The 22418-nt window shown below is 38.2% G+C and overlaps 1 protein-coding gene across 2 annotated transcripts in view; it reads left to right on the forward strand.

The window, feature by feature from the left end:
- Positions 1 to 20998, forward strand: part of tbc1d12 (TBC1 domain family member 12) — a 45740-nt gene extending 24742 nt beyond the window's left edge. The window contains 11 exon segments of one of the 2 annotated variants that reach the window (NM_001079100.1): positions 4833 to 4915; positions 6334 to 6451; positions 7783 to 7889; positions 8011 to 8091; positions 10873 to 10967; positions 11557 to 11628; positions 12240 to 12368; positions 13452 to 13561; positions 15908 to 16166; positions 18792 to 20256; positions 20517 to 20998. In NM_001079100.1, coding sequence (NP_001072568.1) covers positions 4833 to 4915; positions 6334 to 6451; positions 7783 to 7889; positions 8011 to 8091; positions 10873 to 10967; positions 11557 to 11628; positions 12240 to 12368; positions 13452 to 13561; positions 15908 to 16166; positions 18792 to 18857 — 1120 coding nt within the window. In that variant the 3' untranslated portion in view covers positions 18858 to 20256; positions 20517 to 20998. 2 annotated transcript variants of the gene reach the window in all.
- The last annotated feature ends 1420 nt before the right edge of the window (positions 20999 to 22418 follow it).

Here is a 22418-nt window from a genome sequence, read left to right on the forward strand (position 1 = left end):
AAATAATTTTCATTAATTTTAATTATTTGGTAAAAATGGAGTGTATGGGATATGGTCTTTCCGCAATTCTGAACTTTCTGGATAATGGGTTTTCAGATAATGGATCCCACATCTGTATAGTCAACTATTACACTGACCGCAGGGGTTTTAGATGGCTCTGCCAAAAAGCAAAATACATAGGGGAGACAACTTATTAATCACATTCGCAATTGTTTTACAATTCAGGCAAGTTTAATTTTTATTACATTTTTTTTTTTTTATTGCAAATCACAATTTTTTTTCGCTTGCTTGAAAAACTAGGCAGAAAAGTTAATCTGTCATGATTAACCACAAGGCTGGCATCAGCCTTCTTTATAGCCTGCACCCAGAACTACTGAATCGGCCTAGGTGCACGGAGTGGATATCGACGAAGAAACACAAGAATTTGCATTTCTTCGTTGATATCTGCTGTGTGTGCCTGCACCAGGGCCGATTCAATGGTTTCAGGTGAACAGTATACTAAAAAGAAAGGCTGATGCCAGCGTATGGGCTGATCCTCTGCCTCCAATTTTCCGCAGGCCAAGAGTCAGCCCTGTGTGGCATCAGCAAAAAGCAGGTAATGCTTGTTATTGCATACTTTTTTAATAGAAGCTGTGAGCATCAGCCCTTTGTATATTTAGAAGCAGATTAAACTAAAATATTAGCTTTTATTTGTCACAACATGTTTCAGTTCCCATGTTTCAGTGCGCCTATTTTCAAGTGTAACAGAAGCAGCTGGGAGAAACCTGAGTTTTGGTTGCTCCCAGTCCAGTGCAACTGAATAGTAATCACCCTATAAAATAAAGGGAAATCCAGGCATAAGTTATTTAATCATACTTTCTTCTCAAAATGTATTCATTAGCTAAATGCAAAGAGTGAAATAATGAAATAATGTACTAAGTTGTTATTAAATTTTATTTTTATAATTATCTAGAACAGTATAAAAAAAAATTAAAACATTCCCATTGGGGTTTCCTAAGGTCAATTCAAAACTGACCTTTATACTGCATGCTTAAGTCCAACATGTGAACTTTATAAACATCACTTATGCAGATGTGAAGTCTGAAGATCAAGCTCCTGCTGGTTTCATCTTTTACTTATAAAATGTAAGCTGTTGCTATACTATGCAGATATTAATAGCCCCTACACTGAGCAGATAATCATTTTTTAAAATATACAGAAGTCATAAATATGGCATAAAGTGTCTAGTATTGGCACGGAATAAATTGGGGATTTTTTAATTGTTGTTCACTGTATAATGAATGAAGTTTTGGCTAGGGATGCACCCAATCCAGGATTTGGTTCGGGGTTCGGCCAAGATACGGCCTTTTACATCAGGATTCGACCAAATCTATATACCAGGCTGAACAGAAAGCATGGTAATTGACAATTGTTTTATAAAGGATTTGGCTGGATCCCAAAAAAGTGGATTTGGTGGATGTCTAAATTTAGCAGTGCTCCATTCTGCATCAAAAGTTTTTTTACTTCTTTGAGCGTCCTATTTGTTTATACGTATTATTATCTACTACCTTGGCTTTAATCTGAAGATAAGTAGGATATCACAACAACCGTGATCAAAAACATATATCAGAGTCCACAATGAACTATTTCAGGAAATGAAAGATTAAGGTTTTGGAATAGCCTTGACAATCCTTAAATATGAATGTTGGCAATCTATGATTTCAAGAATGCAGTGCATGCTGGATGAGCAAAAGCTATTTCTCAAGTGGAAGCATTCTGCAAGCAATAGAAAAAACTATTAACTATTAAGACTATTAACCAGCTACAAGAAACAGTTGGTTTTATGTGAACTTTGCCATAGGGTGTGTTAATGGAGAGCAAATAAACAAAAGGAATTCTGGGAATGAATTCCAAAGATCTCCAAGAAAATCCCATTTACATGGGTTTATCCTATAGGCTAAAGCTCACCCACTGGGTTTAAAGCAGAAGCCAGGATAATTGCTGATCAGATTCCCAACTACAGACCGGTTTCACCCTTCTTGGGGCTCATCAGTGTAGTGCAGGGTTTTCTGATCAGCTTGGGTAGAGCCAAGAGTGTGGATTCACAAACAAATCAATAGAGTTGAGGCGACTGCCTCATACAGATACAAATAAACAAAATGGGTTTTTTTTTTTAGCTCTTTGGAATTCATTCCCAGAATTCCTTTTGTTTATTTGTATATGTACGAGGCAGTCTCCTCAACCCTAATGATTTGTTTGTTAATGGAGAACAAAAAACAAGTTTAAGGCTCCTCAATACTGGCCTCTTTCTCCCACAATAGAAAAGAAACCCTATAGGGGTTATAGGGTTGCTACCTGAATGGTATTTGACCGGCCCAGATGGTAAATCACTAGTTAGGACCACAGCTGAAATTACAAATTTAATTGAAAGTAAATTTATAATACCCTATAAATCCCTCTCCACTGACTGATTCCCCCTTATAAGGATAAACTCCCATTTCCCTGCCCAATACTTATTACCCCGCCCCCAGTGTGCCCTCACCTACTACTCCCCTACCCGAAAGCCAGTATTACTTTACAAAAAAGTGTCAACCGTACTGGCTAAAAGTTGTATCTCTCCCTGTGCCATGCCATACACATGGCTTATACCTCTGTATTCCCTGCTGTTCTCTTAATACTATATAAATGACACAGTGGAATGGATACCGAGCACATTTTAGCTGCATCCCTACCCACAGACTGATGCAACTGTGCATAATATTTGTCCTGTCTCTGCAGTGAGGAGCTAAATGCATTTGGGGGAGGGTGGGGCTGCTTTTCTTTGGGAGAGAGTGAATTACACGTGTGTATAAAATACAAGTGCAGCCAAAGTTTACAGAGCAGTTCAGAAAATTGAATATATAAACGCTCAGCCTTACTGCTCACACAGCACGATGCGTCAATCCCCAATAGCCCACCGCCTGGATTTTGGAATATCACAGAAAAAGAGGAGAGCACCTTCACACAGATGAACTGCTTCAGCCTTTATTCAAACCACAGCACTAGATCATAACCTATTATTCATACATTAACCTTGGCAGTTTAGATTCTTAGTGTTTATTTATTTTTTCAGTTAACTTTTTTGTTAAATAAGTAAAAAATGCTTATGTACATGTGCTTCTATCTGCCTGTGCTGACTTTAACATTTCACATGTAAAATGGGACCTTCAGGTACTGTAGTTGCTTAACTGGAAACAAAGTAAATTGTAATGTTTAAACATTCTTTCCGGCGATTGAAGTTTTGACTCCATTGCGCCTGTCTTTTGATCATGATGGCTCTGATTCAAACTGTGAAACATCCTGAACAGGGTGGATTCATGGTTTGAATTGAATGTTACAATGGAGCCTGTGTTTTGTAACTTTTTTTTTCCTTGGGATACCCTGCTTCTGTTGCAAAAGTCAGCTTTCTAACCCAAAAATTTGCTTAAAAACAGATGTGCACCTATGTTCAAGGGGGTAAGGATAAAAACCTGCTAGTTAAAAAATCTTAAGCAAATTATATTAGGGGATCCCATATCTGTACCCTAATCTGGAAACACTTAAATGAAAAAGCTCCAAATTAATGGAAGCAAATAATAAAATTTTTAAATGATTGTTTTTTTTTTTCTGTAATAATATCACAGTACCTTGTACTTGATTGTAAGAAAACTGAATTAATCCACATTGGTGGCAAGACAATCCTATAGGATGTATTTATTGTTGTTATTTAGTATATTTAAGGGATGAAGATCCTAAAACCCCAGTTCCCAACAATTCTGGGTAATAGATCCCATACCTGTATCTGTTTCATTTACTATATAGTGTGGTTATTTTATTTCCTTTAACTTTCTGGCCGTGCATGGCTTGGCACAGTTTTAATCTTGCAAAATGCACCACACAGGGAAGGGTATTATATGCCCCTTAAATACATCTTTATTTACTAGCTTTTTTTTTGGTGACCCCAGTCACTTTTGTGGTCTTTGTAGACAGTGAGAAAAAAAGAGTGCCAGCCCTGCTGCTTTACATTAACTTGCGAGCTCTCTTTCCTTATGTGCTGCTATTGGCTAGGTATATGCATAGAATATCTCTGCATGAGCATATACAGAGCAGAGATGTTCTGCATGTAGGGCAAGCTGACAGCAACTTATATGGGAGCACTAGCAGGATGGTGCCTTAGCTCAGTGCAGAGTAGGGAGTTCAGCACATTACTAACAGGATCGTGCCACACAGGGCAGCCACTTAATTGCTGGGACCAGGGTTGGGTGCCTTAGAAATTGCCTCCCCCAATGTTTTACAGTTAGCTTATGCTTTAATTGATTTTATTTTTGATAATTCTACAATAATTTGGCTTTATTTTAATAAAACCTTGCTTATCCCTTGATGACCTTGGTTCTGTTTACTCTATGACTGAATCTGTAAAGGGCTGCATTGAGAGCTGCTTTTCCAAAAATGTATCATTATTTGAAAGTTCTTTAAATAAACCTACATGTGGTCTGATCTGGGCTACTACTTGGGAACATTGCTTTTTAGTGGAAGAAAATCACCTGCACTATGTTTATCCAAAATTTAGTGGTGCTCTTGCTCCCTTAATGTGTGTCTGCGGCTCCATAAAATTGGCTAAACAGCCTTAAGTGCATGTTGCTGCTCTTCCTGCTGTTACTCAGACTAACAGAATATTGCTTTCTGACACACAAGGGAAAATTGGTTGCTTTATGTGCCAGATGTTTCAGGTAAGCCTGCTCCAACTGTCTGGGTACTTAATAACATTGCTTTGGCTGTTTTTGGTTGGGACTGTGATATCGCATTTGATAACATTTATTTATAATTGTTCTTAGAAATCTTCCTGCTAAATCAGTCCATGAAACCTTGCGTCACCGGCAAGAATATGACGAGATGGTAGCAGAAGCAAAAAAACGTGGTAGGTATTGCAGATTTCATCATGCAAATTTCAAGAGATCCTGACACTAAAGCTGGCTATACACACGCCAATATAATCATTAGAAACAAAATTTCTCAAGATTTTTGGACCGTGTTTGGACACCAAATAACCGTCAATTTTCGTACTGTGCCGAACGGTTGTTTACTTGATCGAACAGGTTATAAAATTTCTGTTGGATATCGATAATATCTTTGAAGTGAGAGCATACAAGATCCTGCAAGCTCTAATGATTGGGGTCCACTTTAGGGCAATGGCCCACTGGGATATTAGTCCCCCATGATTGATCTCAGCTACTGCAGGCAATTAATCTCCCTGAAATGCCTTTCAACTGGTAATAAAGTGAATTGTCGGTGGAAAGGCACACATGTTGTTTTCCGAAGCCGTGCAAAGTTTCCTGCAGGAGGAAACTTTGCGTGACTTCGGAAAATCAAAGCAACACATATACCTTTCCACCTTTCTATGTACCCTTCGTTTTCCTATGTAATGAGCTATGGTGATATTGTCAGTCTTGGGTAATGAGACTAAATAGTGCAGATCACACAGACTGCAGCAGATAGATTTACATTGTATGCCGTGGCCTATGTACTGGAAGAGCTGCTGCTAGCAGAGCAGAATTAGGTGTGAAACTGCAGGATCCTATAAGTGAACCTTGCTTACCTGCAAGGTGATATTTTTTATGGTAGCATCAGGGCTATGCTAAGTTACAGGAGTGCACCATCTTATACACCGAAAATCTAAATCTATCTTATCATCTAATCTGTTTGTCTGTCCATCCATGGACCAAACATTGGAATCACGTTAAGATGGTGGAATAAAGGAGTGCTAGTCCATGTATTTCCATACATATAGTTATTAACCATGCACCCGGATTTTGAACTGTTAGTGCGTGGGCTTCATTTATATATATTTATATAAATAATTGAAACCTAGTAACCCCTCTTTGAAAAAATGTGCTTTTACTTTGTGGTATATTACCTTTATACAGCTTTAATGCGTTTGGCACAGATAGTTTATTTTAATGTAATTATAGGAAGCAATTGCTGTGTGTCATACATTATGCTCAACCCGTATCTCTATGATTTCGTTATACTCCATCCCCCCAGAGAGGTAATATAACTTGGCTATTTATTTTGCTTAAATCCTGTATCTGGTGCCTTGATGGCAAGTGTCTGACTACTGAATGAAGCTGATGTAATTTACAGAATGATGTCATTGCTCTCTCAGGAGTGCATGACATCACTTTGGGTCTCCATCCAGTCAACCTGGAAGCCTCTCTAATCTATAGCAGTGTTTGTCCTGTAGGGCTGCATGTTGTGTCTACAGCTATCAGTCATTTATTATGATAATATTGGTATCTTTATTAAATACAACTGATGATTCCTGTCTGCTTTATACAGAAGTAAAAGAGGCACAGAGGAGGAAGAAACTAATGAAAGAACGAATCCGGCAAGAAGAAAATATTGCAAGCGCCATGGTGATTTGGAACACTGAAATTCTGCCAAACTGGGATGTCATGTGAGTGTATAAAATAAGGCTGGGGACTCTGAGGATATGTTACATAACCAGCTTCACATGCACCAAACCATTTTACGAGTGTGTTTTTTCTGGGGGCAGGTACTTATAATCATAGAGTTGCTGTACCTATGGACTTGTACAGCAGCCTTGCCATGCAGCAATGTTGCTTAGTGCTGGTTGGCATCATCTTAATTGGCTATCATCCCAATGATAGCCAGTGTTGATGACTTACCAATTGCATGGTATTCTTTTGTATATACTAAAGCAAAAGTTTTAGGGACTGCCCTTAGCTCATTACAGGGTTATATACAAATGAAAACATTGCTATGATAGCAAATACGTATTAACCACATAACTCTCCATAACTGACCATCGGACTTGGTTATCTGATATACCTAGGAGGGCAAATAGCAATTTCTCCTCTAATATTAAATATTATTAACTGGCTACCATGATGGTTCCCCCCAACTACTGCTCAGATTCCCCTAGCAAGAAGGGGGTGAGCACAGAGTCTAGGAATCACTGTACCAAACACAAACCAAGGTATGTTGTTGGATTTGGGAAATTTCCCCTACTGGGAGCAGATTTATCAAAGTATGAAAGAGCTCACAACAGAAAAATACTCCTACTTTCTTTTCATGCCTATGGAATTTTTATTATCAATGGGTAAGTCTGAAGCTACAGTTTACTATTTTATAAAGACACTTTTAAAAATCCTATATGAATGAATAGAAAGTGTTTTTTCTGTAGTGAGCTCTTAGTTCACATTTTGATAAATTAGTCCCTAAATGTTGTGCCATATGCTGCATTTTTAAGAGACTTTGCTCCATGCCATTCAATATTTAGCACTTCTGCAAATTAAATCAATACTTAATGCTGGTTTGGAATCCCTTATTGATCTGAGGTTAGTGCTAATGGCTGGAGGGTACCTCCCTCTGTATATATTATCTGTTAAAGATAAGTGAATGTTATGCCCTCTGACATTACTATTTGCTTTAATTTATATAATATGTAAATAAGATTTATACCAAATAGAGACATATTAAAGTGAAATACATTTAATCTGCATACTGACTTGCCTAGCCTCACACAGAGAGCAGTGCAGGCTTTAATGTTATGTTTATCTTGTAGTTTAATATATAATTGGGAATTTCTAAAGCATTATATGCTCCAGTGCAGGTAGTAATTCCCAAATCTGTAGAAAAATTTTCAGCAGCAACTTCTAATTTCAGTTGTTGCTGCAATAGCATCTTCTGTGGTTAATTTCATTTTTCCATAAGATCCTGTGGTCCTGGGAGTGCTGATAATTACATTTACTCTTTCCTACCTAGGAGAAGTACAAGAAGAGTCAGAGATCTCTGGTGGCAAGGCTTACCACCTAGCATACGGGGGAAAGTATGGAGCCTTGCTATAGGAAATGAACTCAATATCACTCCTGGTAAGTATAACTACTCGTAGTACAGCATGACTTTGCTCTGCTAGCTTATAGTATGTATCCCTCCCTCTATGTCTAGTAGAGAATGCATGTAACCAAGCAGCTTTCTTTCTTGCATTTGCAGAACTGTATGAAATCTTTCTCTCAAGAGCTAAAGAGCGATGGAAAAGTTTCAGTGAGACAAACTCAGAGAATGAAAATGAAGGTTAGTTTGATAAATGTTGTTTGAGCGACATTAAAGGGACAGTATACACCTAAAACATGTTTGCTAAAAAATGAGCACATTAAATAGGACTTGTGTCAAGATCTCATTCTGCCTATTGTTTGAATTTAAAAAAATCCATATATTCTTTTTGATTTGCCATTGTAAAATTTGGTCTATATTTACTGAGCTCCCTCCTCCCCCATCCTTTATAAACAGGGCAGTTTGTTGATGGTTCTCCATCTACCTTTCCACAAACAAACTTCTGCCTTATCTAAAGGTGGCCATACATGGGCCAATCAAAACTGCCGACGGTCTGAGTGGGGTGGAAAAATGCAGGCCAGGAATCAGCCCATACGCTGGCATCATACATCTTTGCAGCCGGACCCATGAATCTGCCTGGGTGCAGGCACACATGGTGGATATCAGCAAAGAAATGCAAACTCTTGTGTTATTTTACTGATATCCACCACATCTGCCTGCACCCAAATTTCCTGCACAGGACAACTTCAGAAAACAAAGTGCCAAATATGCATTTTGGGGAGATTTTCTGCCTGCAGTAGCCCAATCTCCCCGTGTGCCATTACCCTAAGGGCTCTGGCACACGGGGAGATTAGTCGCCCGCGACAAATCTCCCTGTTCCGGGCGACTAATCTAGCCAAAATGTAAATCGCCAGTGGGATGACATACACAGCGCTGCGATTTCCCTGTGCCTTTAAACAGCTGATTATCTGGGGCTTCTTAACTGTTAATTCGTTTTATCCACTCCTTTTGAAGTTGTTTGGAGTCAGGAAGTGCTACAGTGAAACTGGCTTCATAATCTTGTTTACTGCCAGAAATAACATAAAACAGACATTTCTTAATGAAAACAACATTCATTTAATCTTGTTCATTCAGTTTATGTTGCAAAATGGGTGTATACTGTCCCTTTAAGTGCTACAGGATATATTGCTTTATAAATATGCATTGATAAGTGGAGTTCCCAAAAAGGTCCTTTAAGTTTATTAAGATGGAAGGAAATTGTACAAAGTTGTAAAGCTCAGTTGCTGCAGTTTACTGTGTTCCATGGCTTTTGAATCTGATGGAGTTTTTTCTACCTGTAAAATAAGCTGCTGACTACATATGAATATTAAAGTCCAGGGCACAGCCCCCTCCCTAATACACACAAAGTACCTGTTTCCCCGTCTCTACTGTAAAGCTACACAATGGCCACCATGTATGGCAGCATCACTTCTGTTCTCAGGTGGCTTGACACATGTGTAGTGGAAGCTGACCCACATGAGGAGTTTAGTTCCTGTTATGCATATTTAAGTTGCAAGCTTTGCACCAGATCTAGTAACCCATAGTAACCAATTATTAGGTGACATTTACCAGTCCCTTAAATGAAATTTGCATGATATTTGGGTATGGATTGCCATATAGATTTCATCTACTGAGGAGTCTCCCCTTAAACCTAAAATATTTTTATATTTAGATGAACCACTAAAAGCCTTTTAGGTGCTGAGCCCTATGCCGTATGCACTTTTCATCTCATCCATTCGGGTTGTAGAATGTGGTATGTAGAATATGGTCTGAGGCTGCTTCTCCCACCCAGCCTACAAACACTGGACCACTGAGAAGAAACTTCAGTCTGGTCTAGAAGCAACTGAAACTCTTACTTTGTTGAACTCATATAGATTAGGGCTGAATTGTCAGATAGGGGTAGAATTTCTATTGTTTCTACCTCCATATCTGACTGGGGGTACGAACGATCTTTCATGCCACCAGTGGTCACAGGAAAGATTGTAATTGTAACATGTATGGCCATCTTTAGTGCCTTTACAACACTGTTACAAAGTCTCCCAACTGGCACTAGCGTAAATAAAATACTAGTATACTAGAACTTAGATCACCAGTCACAGGTTGGGGTCATTTATCAACACTGGGCAAATTTGCCCATAGGCAGTAACCCATGGCAACCAATACAGTTGTTGCAATCCTTGTTCTATCTGCAGCTGGCAGAAAAACGATAATCACCGATTGTTATGGTGTACTGCCCATGGCAAATTTACCCAGTGGTGATAAATAAGCCCAGTGGATAAGCAAAAGAGCATTACCCATTCATGAGTAATCATAAAATATGCTGCGTAATTATTAGCTTTGGACAGAATATCATTTTAGACAACATTTATTGAAATAATGTGAAAGAACTTTAAAGAAGAACAACACCCTCCCCGGCTATAAAAGCCCCCCTAACTGGCCTGCCTCGACCCCCCCCCCCCCATCTCTCCTTTATCGCATAGTCTCTAACTTTAAAAACTGTCCCTATAGCTAACCCCAACCTAAAAGAGCAGAGAAGCGCAGCTGCATACCTGGGTGTCATCTTCCCTGAAATCAAACATTCTTCGAGTCTCACTGCCGACACAGACCCTGATTGTGCATGAGCAGTTTAAGCTGATTTCCTGCTACCTCCAACTGCGCATGTGCAAGCAGGGTTCGTATGGGCAGAGACCCGAAGACTGTTCACTTGCAGGGAAGATGTTGCCCAGGTACGCAGTTGTGCTACTCTGCTCTTTTAGGTTAGCGATAGGTATTTGTTTTAAAGTTAGAGACTATGCGATAAGGGAGATATGAGGGGGTTCGAGGCAGGCCGGTAAAGGGGGCTTTTATAGCTGGGGAGTGTGTTCTCCTTTAAACAGGGCATTTTTTAAACAACCTCCACCTTGGAAATAGTTCCGCACACTGAAATACGTAGTATCTGCCGAATATGTATACATTTTAATATGTCTGATCTGTCCTCTGCAGATGCCGGAGCATCACTTGCCGACAGGGAAGCCAGTCTGGAACTAATTAAGCTGGACATATCCCGAACATTCCCTTCACTTTACATCTTCCAAAAGGTTAAATAAGGTTTTCTTTTTTTTCTCTGTTTTTTTCTCATAAAGTCTTCAGTTTTTTATATTTGTGTGTGTGTTTTTAACTTTTAGCATTTATAAACAATAATTTATGTGCTGCTGGGGTCAGTGACCCCCATTTAAAAAGGTGGAAAGAGTCAGAAATAGGCAAAAAAAAAAAAAAAAGCAGTTGAAAAGTTGCTAAGAATTGGCCATTCTATAACATACTCTAAGATGAACTGCCTCTGTAGTTCTAAAATATGTTTACCATTTAGTTAGCTGAAACTTTGGCACAGTGTGTGGAAGTCATGGCTTCAGCCATTGAAGTGCTCAGAGTGCAGAAGCCCATGGAAAAATCCTGACCTAGTGTGCCAGCCCGTACCGTTTTTGGCAAAACCTATTTTCACATTTCAATATATGCAGTTATTCTAGTAACAAATGGCAAAAATGCGTATATTAGGGCTTAGTTTGTATTGGGTTATTTTGTTATGTATTTATGTGCAAGGCAATGTAGGTTCTACAGCTTTTTGTGCATTTTTATTATGAGCAGGCTGATTACAGAACAGAATGTAACAAGCTGTTTTTATGTCAACAGGGTGGCCCATACCATGACCTGCTACACAGTATACTAGGAGCATACACGTGCTATAGGCCGGATGTTGGCTATGTAAGCATCATTTTCTGTTACACTGCTGTACTGTTACTAAGAGTGCCTACAAGTGAACCTATGTTTGATATATTTGCAAAATGTGGTTTTTACTCACCTAACTTATAAGTATCAGTTTAATGTACTATTAGATGGAAGTTAAAGTTAAAATCTAAAAGCTTCGTCTGTTTTGCATTTGGTACAGCCCCTTGAAGTTTTTGTAGCTGTGATTGAGGGACAATTAAGACACAAGCTGAAGCTCTTTAAAATAGGGAAAATGTTGTTCCCATAGAATTCAAGGGTCTTTGGGGGGGGGGGTTACATAAGAACATAAGGTTCCAGGTAAAAACAACGACACTTATATAATATTTAACACATGTTATTTAATGGGACTCTGCCCTTTTGCTTAAACCCAAAATGATTTAACAGCCTGCCTTACATGGAACCTCTTTGGATCTGGAATTACTATGAAGCAATGCTTGTAAATGTTTAGCTGTATGGCTATGTTCTTTTGGCATATTTAAGCATGCAATGTGGCTACAATCTACACCATCTTTTCAATGTTTTTTTACACTCACAAATATTCTTGTTGGTCATTTAAAAACGGTCTGTTTTCCTTTAACATTGCACAGGTCCAGGGCATGTCTTTCATAGCAGCGGTGCTTATTCTCAATTTAGAAGAAGCGGATGCATTCATAGCTTTTGCAAATCTTCTGAACAAGCCGTGCCAGCTGGCCTTCTTTCGGGTGGATCACAGCATGGTATGCCGTACTAATTTCTAGCTGTCTGGACAGACTTGGAAGCTTTCTTAATAGCAAGCCACGGTTTCTCCAATTGGCAGTGGGCTAAAAGGAGTTTTTTGCGGGAAGGGGGGTTCTGGGGATAGTCTCAAGCTTGCCTTTCTTTTTTTCTTTTTGTCAGATTGTAAGGATTCACTGACTTTTAAGTGGAAACTGTCACAGATGACTAAACTAATGCCAAATAATGTAGCTTTGGGATGCAAACCACCTAACTTCATGTGTACAAAATAATGTATATGGGGAGAGAGTAGGGCGCATTTATGAACAAAGGTGCATTGGCAAAGTGCAATTTTGGGCACAAAACGCCATGTTTTTTACCCAAAGTGCAGCATTTCCCCCCACAATTCCAATGTAATTTAGGTCAGGAGGTGAGAGGGATGCACTGGAAGTGAAAGGAGCAAGTACCTTTCAATGAATGGAGTTGACACAGAAACAAACCACATTTATTTCTTCCTTATTAAAATGTCATAATGCTCTTGACCTTTAAATGGACTTTCATAATGACATAGACATGTTCAGCAGCTCTCCTGTTTGGAATTAATTTCAGCAGCTATCTGGTTGATAGGGCCTTGTTTACCTTAGCAACCAGACAGTGGTTTGCAGAAGAGACTAGAATATGAATAGAAGGGAACCTGAATATAACAATAAGGAATACAAATTAACAATAATAATAAATGACCCCTGCAGCTAAACAACTATTACATTTGAAAGCTGAAAAGAAGTAGAAGAGAAAGTACCCACAGCTTGAAATATGCTGTGCTGGTTTAGTGTTTAATCTTCTTTTTCAATTTGTGTAGTTTTAATTTCAGTGGTTTTGCTCTGTCTCTTCTATAAATTCTCTTCTAAACACGTCACTGTAGGAAATGCCAGCTGGGTCAATAGCAACTTCTTTGATGTTAGAAAAATATTTGTACATTCACTTCCTTGTATGTTTTTTTAAAGGGCATACCCTTTTTTCTGTAGAGAAAATAAAACATAAAAAAAATCAACATAAAACAGTAACGTTAGCAAAATTAAAATTTCATGATGTACTTTTTCTCCTAGATGCTGAAATATTTTGCTGCCTTTGAAGTATTCTTTGAGGAAAATCTCCCCAAACTCTTCTTCCACTTCAATGCCTACAGCCTAACTCCAGACCTGTACCTTATAGACTGGTAAGATTTATGTAATTACTATTTAGCATTGACATTATTATTAGAGTTATCTGCTAAAGCATTGTTATCAAAATAAAGCTGGGCTTGTTGAATCAAGCACAGGCCCAGTAATACTAAGGGGCACATTTACTAATCCACGAACGTACGAAAAGCGTCCGAATGCGTTTTTTTTTTAATGATCGGTACTTTGCGACTTTTTCGCAAATTGTCGTGACTTTTTCGAACTCTCAATACGAAAGTTGCGACAATTTGCAAAAGTCGTAATGGCAATGAAAAAGTCGCGACAATTCTCCAAAGGCATAATGGCAATGAAAAAGTTGCGACAATTCTCCAAAGGCATAATGGCAATGAAAAAGTTGCGACAATTCACGAAATTTGTTATGGCTATGAAAAAGTCGACAATTCGCGCAAGTCGTACCGGTTACGAAAAGTCGCGACAATTTACGGGAAAGTCGTAACGGCGATGAAAAAATCGCAAAAAATACGAAAAAGTCGCAAAATGTTCGTTTTCCAATCCGAATTTTTCTCATTCGGATTCGTGGATTAGTAAATCAGCCCCTAAGTGTATGTGTGCTGCTGATCAGTGCCTTAATGTTTCTTGAGATTGGTAAGCATTAGAGTGATTATTATTGGGCTTTGCTTTCTCTGGTGCTATTGTTGTGCAACAGGTATTTAGAATATCCTATATGTACACTGATCTTGTTAATGTTGGCATGATTGAATAAATAATAAATAACAACAGCAGAATAGACCTATAATGTGTCTGTAGCATCACAGATTAGAGCAACATATAGGGTAAATATGACCCTGGAACCAGAATGTGCCCAACTATATGGGTCACAGTTTCTTATGCTGGTCTCAAGACTTGTGTACATATGCATAAGATGGGGTTGTGGGAGCACTCCAAGACCACAGCATTTGTTCTACAGGCTTAATCCTCCCCCGCTTGCGACTTGTAAAGGAGAAGACTGCCCATTGACCAACACCCATTTTTATCGACAGAAGACCACCAATAAAGGGACGGGTGTGGGGGTGCTGCAGCTACATGGAAGTTTGGCAGAGTAACTCTGCTAAAATACATAGATACACAAGAGGGGGTTGTGGGAGCACTCCAAGGCTAAATACAATACACAAATACAATGGAAATGCAACTGATCTGTCCAAATAGAGGGGGATTGATCACATTGATTGCTATCTATGCTAGTACATGCATTTTCAAAAAACAAATTATGATCATAAGATTGGTAAGCCACCATACCACGTCAAGGTAAACCCATATGGGGGTCCTAACTATTTACCTCTGGTCATATTTTTCAAAGGTTAGCACTTCAGTGCATAGTAGCCTTTCTTGAGATAAATATCTCAGGGGAGTTCAGCATTAAGGCCTGTAAAGGTGCAAACTAGAAAATGGCCATTAATTGTCCTTGATATACCTCATATCCCAGGTTATTGGCCAGTTAGGGTGAGATTTGGGTGAATGTGTTTTTTCAGTACTAAATAATCCTGAAACTGTGGCTAAATGAGTGACTGATTCACCAATGTTTTTCTATATCTGTATGTATATTTTTTATTTATAAATGCTACTTATTTACACAGCATGTACAGCAGAACAGTAGTTTAATAAAATAAACAGGGGTCCCTCACTAGTAACATGACGCCAAGACTCTCCCCTTGCCTCATGCCTGCAGTGCCTCTAGTCACAACCATGTCTTTACAATGAGCGTTACATTAGGTATTAGTGAAGATCAGTGCGTGTCCCACTTCAAGATCCAGCCTTTGGTTAGGGACCAACCTTTTTGCCTCATGACGTAGTTACAGACACGCAGCACTTAATATCCTTCTATTTATGTCTGGAACTTACTCAACCACTTAGATTGTAAACTCTATGAATAGGCATCTCCTTTTTCTTGTACTTTGTATTTATTTTTTTTTATTTTATACATGGTAAAGTTGCTTTTCTTCATGATCCAAAAACACATTTGGACAGAGTTCCTTTTAATAGATTTATTTTATTTGAGTGAAAACATTGTCTTGTCCGAATAAAACCGCACAGTATTTTTATAGTTTACCATATTCATTCCTCCATGTCAGTTTTCCATACCTTTTAAACATTTAATTTCTTCAGTTTGCTATGAAAAAGGCAAAGTATGGTGCCATTGCCCTCTCACACTGGGAGAAACATTTTTAATGTTCACAAGGAACATTTTTCATTTCTACAAATTCAAACATATTGCATTATTACATATTTTTAATTTATCCAGCTTCAGCCAGCATTTTCTTTCATAGAAACTAATTGCAGTTGCCACTTCCTTAGCCCCCCCTTTTCTTTTCTTTTTTCCCCAACAGGATTTTCACACTGTACAGCAAGTCACTGCCACTTGATCTTGCCTGCCGAGTCTGGGACGTCTTCTGTAGAGATGGAGAAGAGTTTTTGTTTCGGACGGCTCTGGGTATCCTGCGACTGTATGAAGATATACTCCTACAGATGGACTTCATTCACATAGCACAGTTCCTCACTAAACTTCCTGAAGATATCACATCAGAGAAGCTGTTTGGCTGTATCGCAGCTATTCAGATGCAAAACAGTAATAAGAAATGGACTCAGGTATGCAAAAGCTGGCTTTACACATGCAGATTTTAGTACAAACGAAAGACGCACGTTCACATAACGATCATACGTTTTAATGCAACAGTAACACCAAAAAATAAAAATGTTTTAAAGTAATTGTATGTATGTATAACTTTATTTATAAAGAGCCACAAGGGTACGCAGTGCTGTACAGTCTTACAGAATACAAAATTACACACAGGGAGGACGAGTGATATAATAAATAAATACAATAAATACATATATGTATATATATATATATATATATATAAAGTGCCATGTGGTATGAGACACAGTAGGAAGGAGGTCCCTGCCCCGTAGAGCTTAAATATAATTTACTGCTGCCATGGTGAAAGTTTTGTATTGGCTTCAGAAAGACTACTATCGTTTATATAAACTGGGGCAGCCATTTAAGCTGGAGAAAAGGCACAGGTTACATAGCAGATAACAGATACTGCATTAGATTCCCATTGTATCTACAGAGCTTATCTATTATCTGCCGTGTAACCTGTGGCTTTTCTGCCTTTCTATTTTAGATTTTATAAAATTTCACTGCAATCTGACAGCTGACACTGCATATTAAAGAGGTGGCTCATCTTAAGGTTATTGAATCCAAATATAACTATTGGATGATGGACATAACAAATAAATCGGATATCCCGAAGACTGGGTGTCCAATTACTTAACATATACTATTGAACCTGAATTTGAATGGGACTTAACCCCTGCTTTGATTGCTGAGGCAACAAATTAGTAAAAGCAAAAATCTTCATTTCCCCACTACCAACACATAAAAATTCTTTTAAAATGTGCATACCCCATAAAAACAGCAATAGTAGAAGTAGGGCCCTTTCATGTATAACACATAATTATAACAAGATAACATGCCCCAATTTATAGCATATATATATGATAAGTTTCAAGGTTATTGTCATATACAAATAACAATGAAGCATCATTACTGTAATGAAATTTTTTTGACCCGTGTTCCTCCCAACTTTACATAGACAAAAAAAAAAAAATACAAATATTAAATGTAATAAAAGTGTGCAATAAAGGTACAAGTATTTACAATAAAAAAAATTCAATGAAATATTTGAAATTGTGCAGTGAGGAGTGAGGATTTAAAGTGGTATATGATAGTTACTTATCGTGTTAGACTGGGAAAAATGTCCAAAGAAAAATAGATGTGCATAAATGCCATAATCTAAATGGGCTATAATTTGTCCATAAAGAGGTTATTATTGTACTAGACTCCCAATATGGTACCTCTCCATCTTAATTATTTAAAATGTTAATAAAAGTTCCAAAAGAGTTTTTTCCCCACAGTTAAATGGAACAATGAGTTAAATAGCATCATGTGGCTGCTCCTGTGCCACAAGCGCTATTGTAATTCGATTGCTTGAGAATATTATTATATCCTCTCAATATCAAAACATCCATACATGTCCAATCAATGATATGCAATGTAAATCTCGGATTGTGGATTGGAGAATTATTGAAAAAGCTATAGTTACAGCAAAACGGTCATCGAGGTGTTTGGCAGCAAGTCCTGAAGTTTGGGGCCCCCCTCCTTTGAAGACACTTGCTTTTCTGGTCCATCTGTTGGCACCTTGCTGGCGCCGTGTGCAGTACCATGATTCATTTGGATATTCCGTACCAGTTCCAAACAAACCCACATGTGTGACTGCATAGTGGATGCCTAAAGTGGTCATCTGCATTGACTTTTGAAGTGGAAACGATAAGTAAAATTGTAGTGTGTGTATAGGTGCTTGAGAGAGGGTCAGCACTCACAGGACTTATATAAACAAATTATTTTAATTAAGAGGAGACTAACGTTTCGGCTAGCACTCTAGCCTTTAATATATATATATAAAATTTAGTGGTTGAGCACAACTTTCCCTTTTTTTGCTATAGCTTATACAGGAGCAGTGGCCAGCTCCTTGTTGTAGCTCCCACCCTTCCCAGCTGCAGTCAGGTGATCCCAGTGGAGCCAATAAAAGGGCAACCATATGGGGGTTTTAACCTTGAAAGCAAGAAAGTTGCAGGTAAAACTTAGTCCCTTGGCTAAATGTATATTGAAGCAGTAGAATTCTTAATGAATCGCATAAGTCAGTGTAGGAACTGGTCAAAAGGGATGACTTTGACGCAGCATTTCTTAGTAGCTTAAATGCACCGAATGTCTTAATGTTCTATATATTGATAATGGGTGAGTGCAGAGGATCTCTTGTTGTTGTTTCTATATATATATATATATATATATATATATATTATAATATAATATATGCGCAAATAATTCTCCAATCCACAATCTGAGATTTACATTGCATATAATTAATTAGACATGTATGGATGGTGTCTACCCTGAGGTACCCGGAATTCCAGTCCTTCTGTATGTTCACCTACATAAAGCGATATTGGCTTTATTTAACGTTAAAAAGATTTTTACTCAACTTTATGTATAGTGGTCCAAATTATGGAAAGATCCTTTATCCAGAAAATTACAGGTCCCAAACATTTTGGATAATGGATCCTATAGCTGTAAATGTTTAGATTAGAATACCCCATGAAGTGGAAGTGTGTCCAATATTGTTTTCATGAATTGTCTCCTTGTGTTTGCAGGTCTTTACATCACTAATGAAGGATTATAAAGAGGGAGACAAAATGAGTCAAGCCTCGAAAACCTAAAAAGAGCCCTTTCTTTACTTTGTGAAACCACTTAACAATACGGTGTGTATCTTCTGACTGAAACCACTAAAGACATGATCTGAGACCTGCAGGACACTGCATATTGACTTGATGCGGCAGAACACACAGACTTTCCTTTTTTGTCAGTATTAAGTAGACAACAAGACACGTTATTGGTTGCATTCTGTTCTGACAGGCGCATTTTTGCACCAAATCGCTCTCATTTAATATACAAATATTTAATGCAATAAACATTTGTAACATACCTTTTACTTGGTACACTAATGTGGGACTAAGTGCATCGTTTTTAAAATTGTATTTGCACTTCCCCCACCAAATTTTCATTGTTTTTAAAAGAATATTTAGAACCCGTCAAGTACAGTTCCAACCAAACCTATGTTATATTTATTGTTTGTGCTATAAAAGTTCAGCTGTGTTTTGGACCAAACAGGCTGATGTCTCACACCTTAGCGTAATGACAGAACCGCAGCCTCCCATGATAACTGAATGAAAAGCCAGCAATAGAGAGCATAAGGAGAGAAAGTAGCTGCTGACCACTGTGAATCCAGCCAAACCACTGGCTCATTTTCCTGTCCTTTCCAAAAGGTGCATTTTATACCATTCTCAAGGACACCTACGGTAGGTAATGTTTACCTCTGATTGGCTGCTTGATGGAGCACTTTTTTGTAGTATGCTTTGAGGGCCCACACAATTTGTGAATGATCTGTAAAGAGGAAGTGCAGTGGATGCGTATATATAATCAGAATGTGTATTTACAAGAAGACACTATGATTTTTGGTAAGGAAGATAACTACAAATTGGAACACTGCAAAATGTTATTGACATTCCGTTCGAAATGCTGACCTCTTTAAGAATGTGACTTGGCTTGCTTTCTATTGCTTTGTTTGGAACTAATTATGGAATGTGACGCTATAGGGCTAAGTTACAATGCAAGGGCAAAGTGCCCAGTTCAAAATTTGTATACAAACAACCATGTTTTTATCCACAAAGCAGATTTATTTTCCAGAATTTTATGGCCTTGTGCTTGTGTCCTAATTGTTAAAGTAACTTTAAGCTAATGCCACACTAGGTTGTTTCTCTGCCTGAATATAGACAGTCGAACAAAAAGTGGTTCCATGGTGTAAGTGAATTGACAGGCAAGGTGTCAGCCTGTGTGGATACCGAGTGAACAGAGCAAAAATGCATTCTTTTGTGTTTGCACACACATACATAGCAGATTTAGGTGCACAAAAAGGCCAATGCCATGTCTGTCATTGCACTTATGCCACAGAGGAGAAAGCAGCTTTTTCCTCCACCTGTATTTATATGCAGGGGCAGAAACAGCCTGGAGTGGCATTAGCCTTGCAGACAGCTGTCCAACCTAATTCTTCTCAGCTGGGAACAATAAGATAGGCTTCATACAGTCAGGCCTCGCAAGGATGTAAGGCTGATGCCACACCAGGCGTAGGGCTGATTTTTTCGGCAAGCGGAAAAACGCTTGCCGAAAATTCAGCCCTACACCTGCTACTTGTGCCTGCACCCGAATGAATGGGATACGCTCGGGTGCAGGCACATGTAGCCGATATACGCATGAAAACGCGAGACTTTGCATTCTCTCGCGTTTTCGTGCGTATATCGGCTACATGTGCCTGCACCCGAGCGTATCCCATTCATTCGGGTGCAGGCACAAGTAGCAGGTGTAGGGCTGAATTTTCGGCAAGTGTTTTTCCGCTTGCCGAAAAAATCAGCCCTACGCCTGGTGTGGCATCAGCCTTAGGTGTAAAAAGCTGAGTTAAATTAGGGGAATCTTTATCAAAATAAAGAATAAGAAATTCAGTTTTTCAAGAAAAACACTGGAAAAAAACATTAACTTGAGTATAATCAAGTTTGCATTTTACTAACTCAAATTTTGTCATTTTATCAAATATGAATGAAAAACTTACTCAGTGAGGGAAGTGTATCTAATATTTCAAACAACTTATGAAAATGCAGTCTCAAAAATTGATAAATCAACCCCTCCCCCAATGACTTATTTGTGATTTTTTTTTTTATATATATATTTTTATTATGGTTACAAATAAAGAGTGAATAAGTTATAGGCATTTCCTTTTTTATGTTTAAACATAAAATAATCCTAAAAAGAAAAAGCTTAAATAAAGAAAGATGGGAAAGTATAATAGTTACTCTGCTCATAGAAAAAAATGAGGGCAAAGACAAATGGGGTAGTTTCTTGCAGGGATGATGCGGCCAGTAATTCCTTTTTATTGCAGGTAGTGAGAATGTGAAAAAACTCAATTGAAACAATTAGAAAAACTCAAAAAAAAAAAATATCAAATTCAAGTTTTGGAAACCTTAATTTTTATTTGAGAGTTTTTGAGTAAAAAAAATATTGAATTGTTGGTTTTGCCAATAATTCTCACTTCCTGCAATGAAAAGGAATCCCTCTCCCTGTCTTTGCCCTAAAAGTATAAATTTGTATAGAGATGGCCTGGAGCTAACCGCACACAGGGGGTGAATAACTGTTGCCTAAGAAAGTCTAGAGAAAGTGATCCGCACCAGCAGTCCCAAATGGGCATTACTGTCATCAAACAGATACACGTGCATTTTATAAAGTGGAGCCTTAGTTATTACTGACATGGTACCAGGATATTCTCTATATAGTTTTATGCCTTGCATTGGCTCATGCTCAGTAATAACTTTATATTACACATTTCTGGAGCTTAGTTACAGTTACAAACAACAAACCAATAACACCTTCATTGGTTTGCATCAGATTGGATCCTAAACTAGGGAAGGAACTGAATTCTGGACATATCTCCCTCCTTGGTCTGTTTATCCCAGTGCGGAAAAGAACTGTCTGAATCCTTTCTTCCGTATATAATAGGGCTTCAGGTAGCAAGGATTTGGACAATTGATAAATGGGGAAATGTTAAACTTGCTGGGAATTATTCAGTACAGGTATGGGGTCTGTTATGCAGAATGCTCAGGACCTGGGTTTTTTTGAATAAAGGGTCTTTTCAAAATTGGAATTATTTTCCCTCCAATAAGGATTTATTTCATCATAGGTGGGAAATCATTTTTAAAAATGTGAATTATTTAATTAAAACGGAGCCTTTAGGAGATGGAGCTTTCTGGATAATGGAGCCTATACCTGTATAGTGATGCACCTGCCCATTCTCAACCAGGGTCCAAACTGGACTGAGAAAAAAAATCACGGCCTGAACCCACCCCCCTAGTTGATGCCACAGATGATGTCCCAGGAAATTCCACTGTCCCACCAACGATGAGGGAGCCTAGCCGCAGCAAACAAAAAAAAGTTGTGTGATGTGCAGCAGGGTTGGCACACACATAATTAGTTCTGTATGCCAGTAGTTAAGTAGGGGTGCCTGCCACCATTCTCCTGTAACACACAAGTGAAAATTTATGATTGTTAACCTATCTGTCCTTAAAAACACTAACCCAAAATATATATATATTTTTTTCTTTTAAATTGAGAGCTTTACAGTTTTGAAAAAAAACATGTAACAAAATATTTTCAAAGCAGCGTGTGTGGGGGTGGGA

Source organism: Xenopus tropicalis, chromosome 7 (genome assembly GCF_000004195.4).
Source record: "Xenopus tropicalis strain Nigerian chromosome 7, UCB_Xtro_10.0, whole genome shotgun sequence".
NCBI lineage: Eukaryota > Metazoa > Chordata > Amphibia > Anura > Pipidae > Xenopus > Xenopus tropicalis.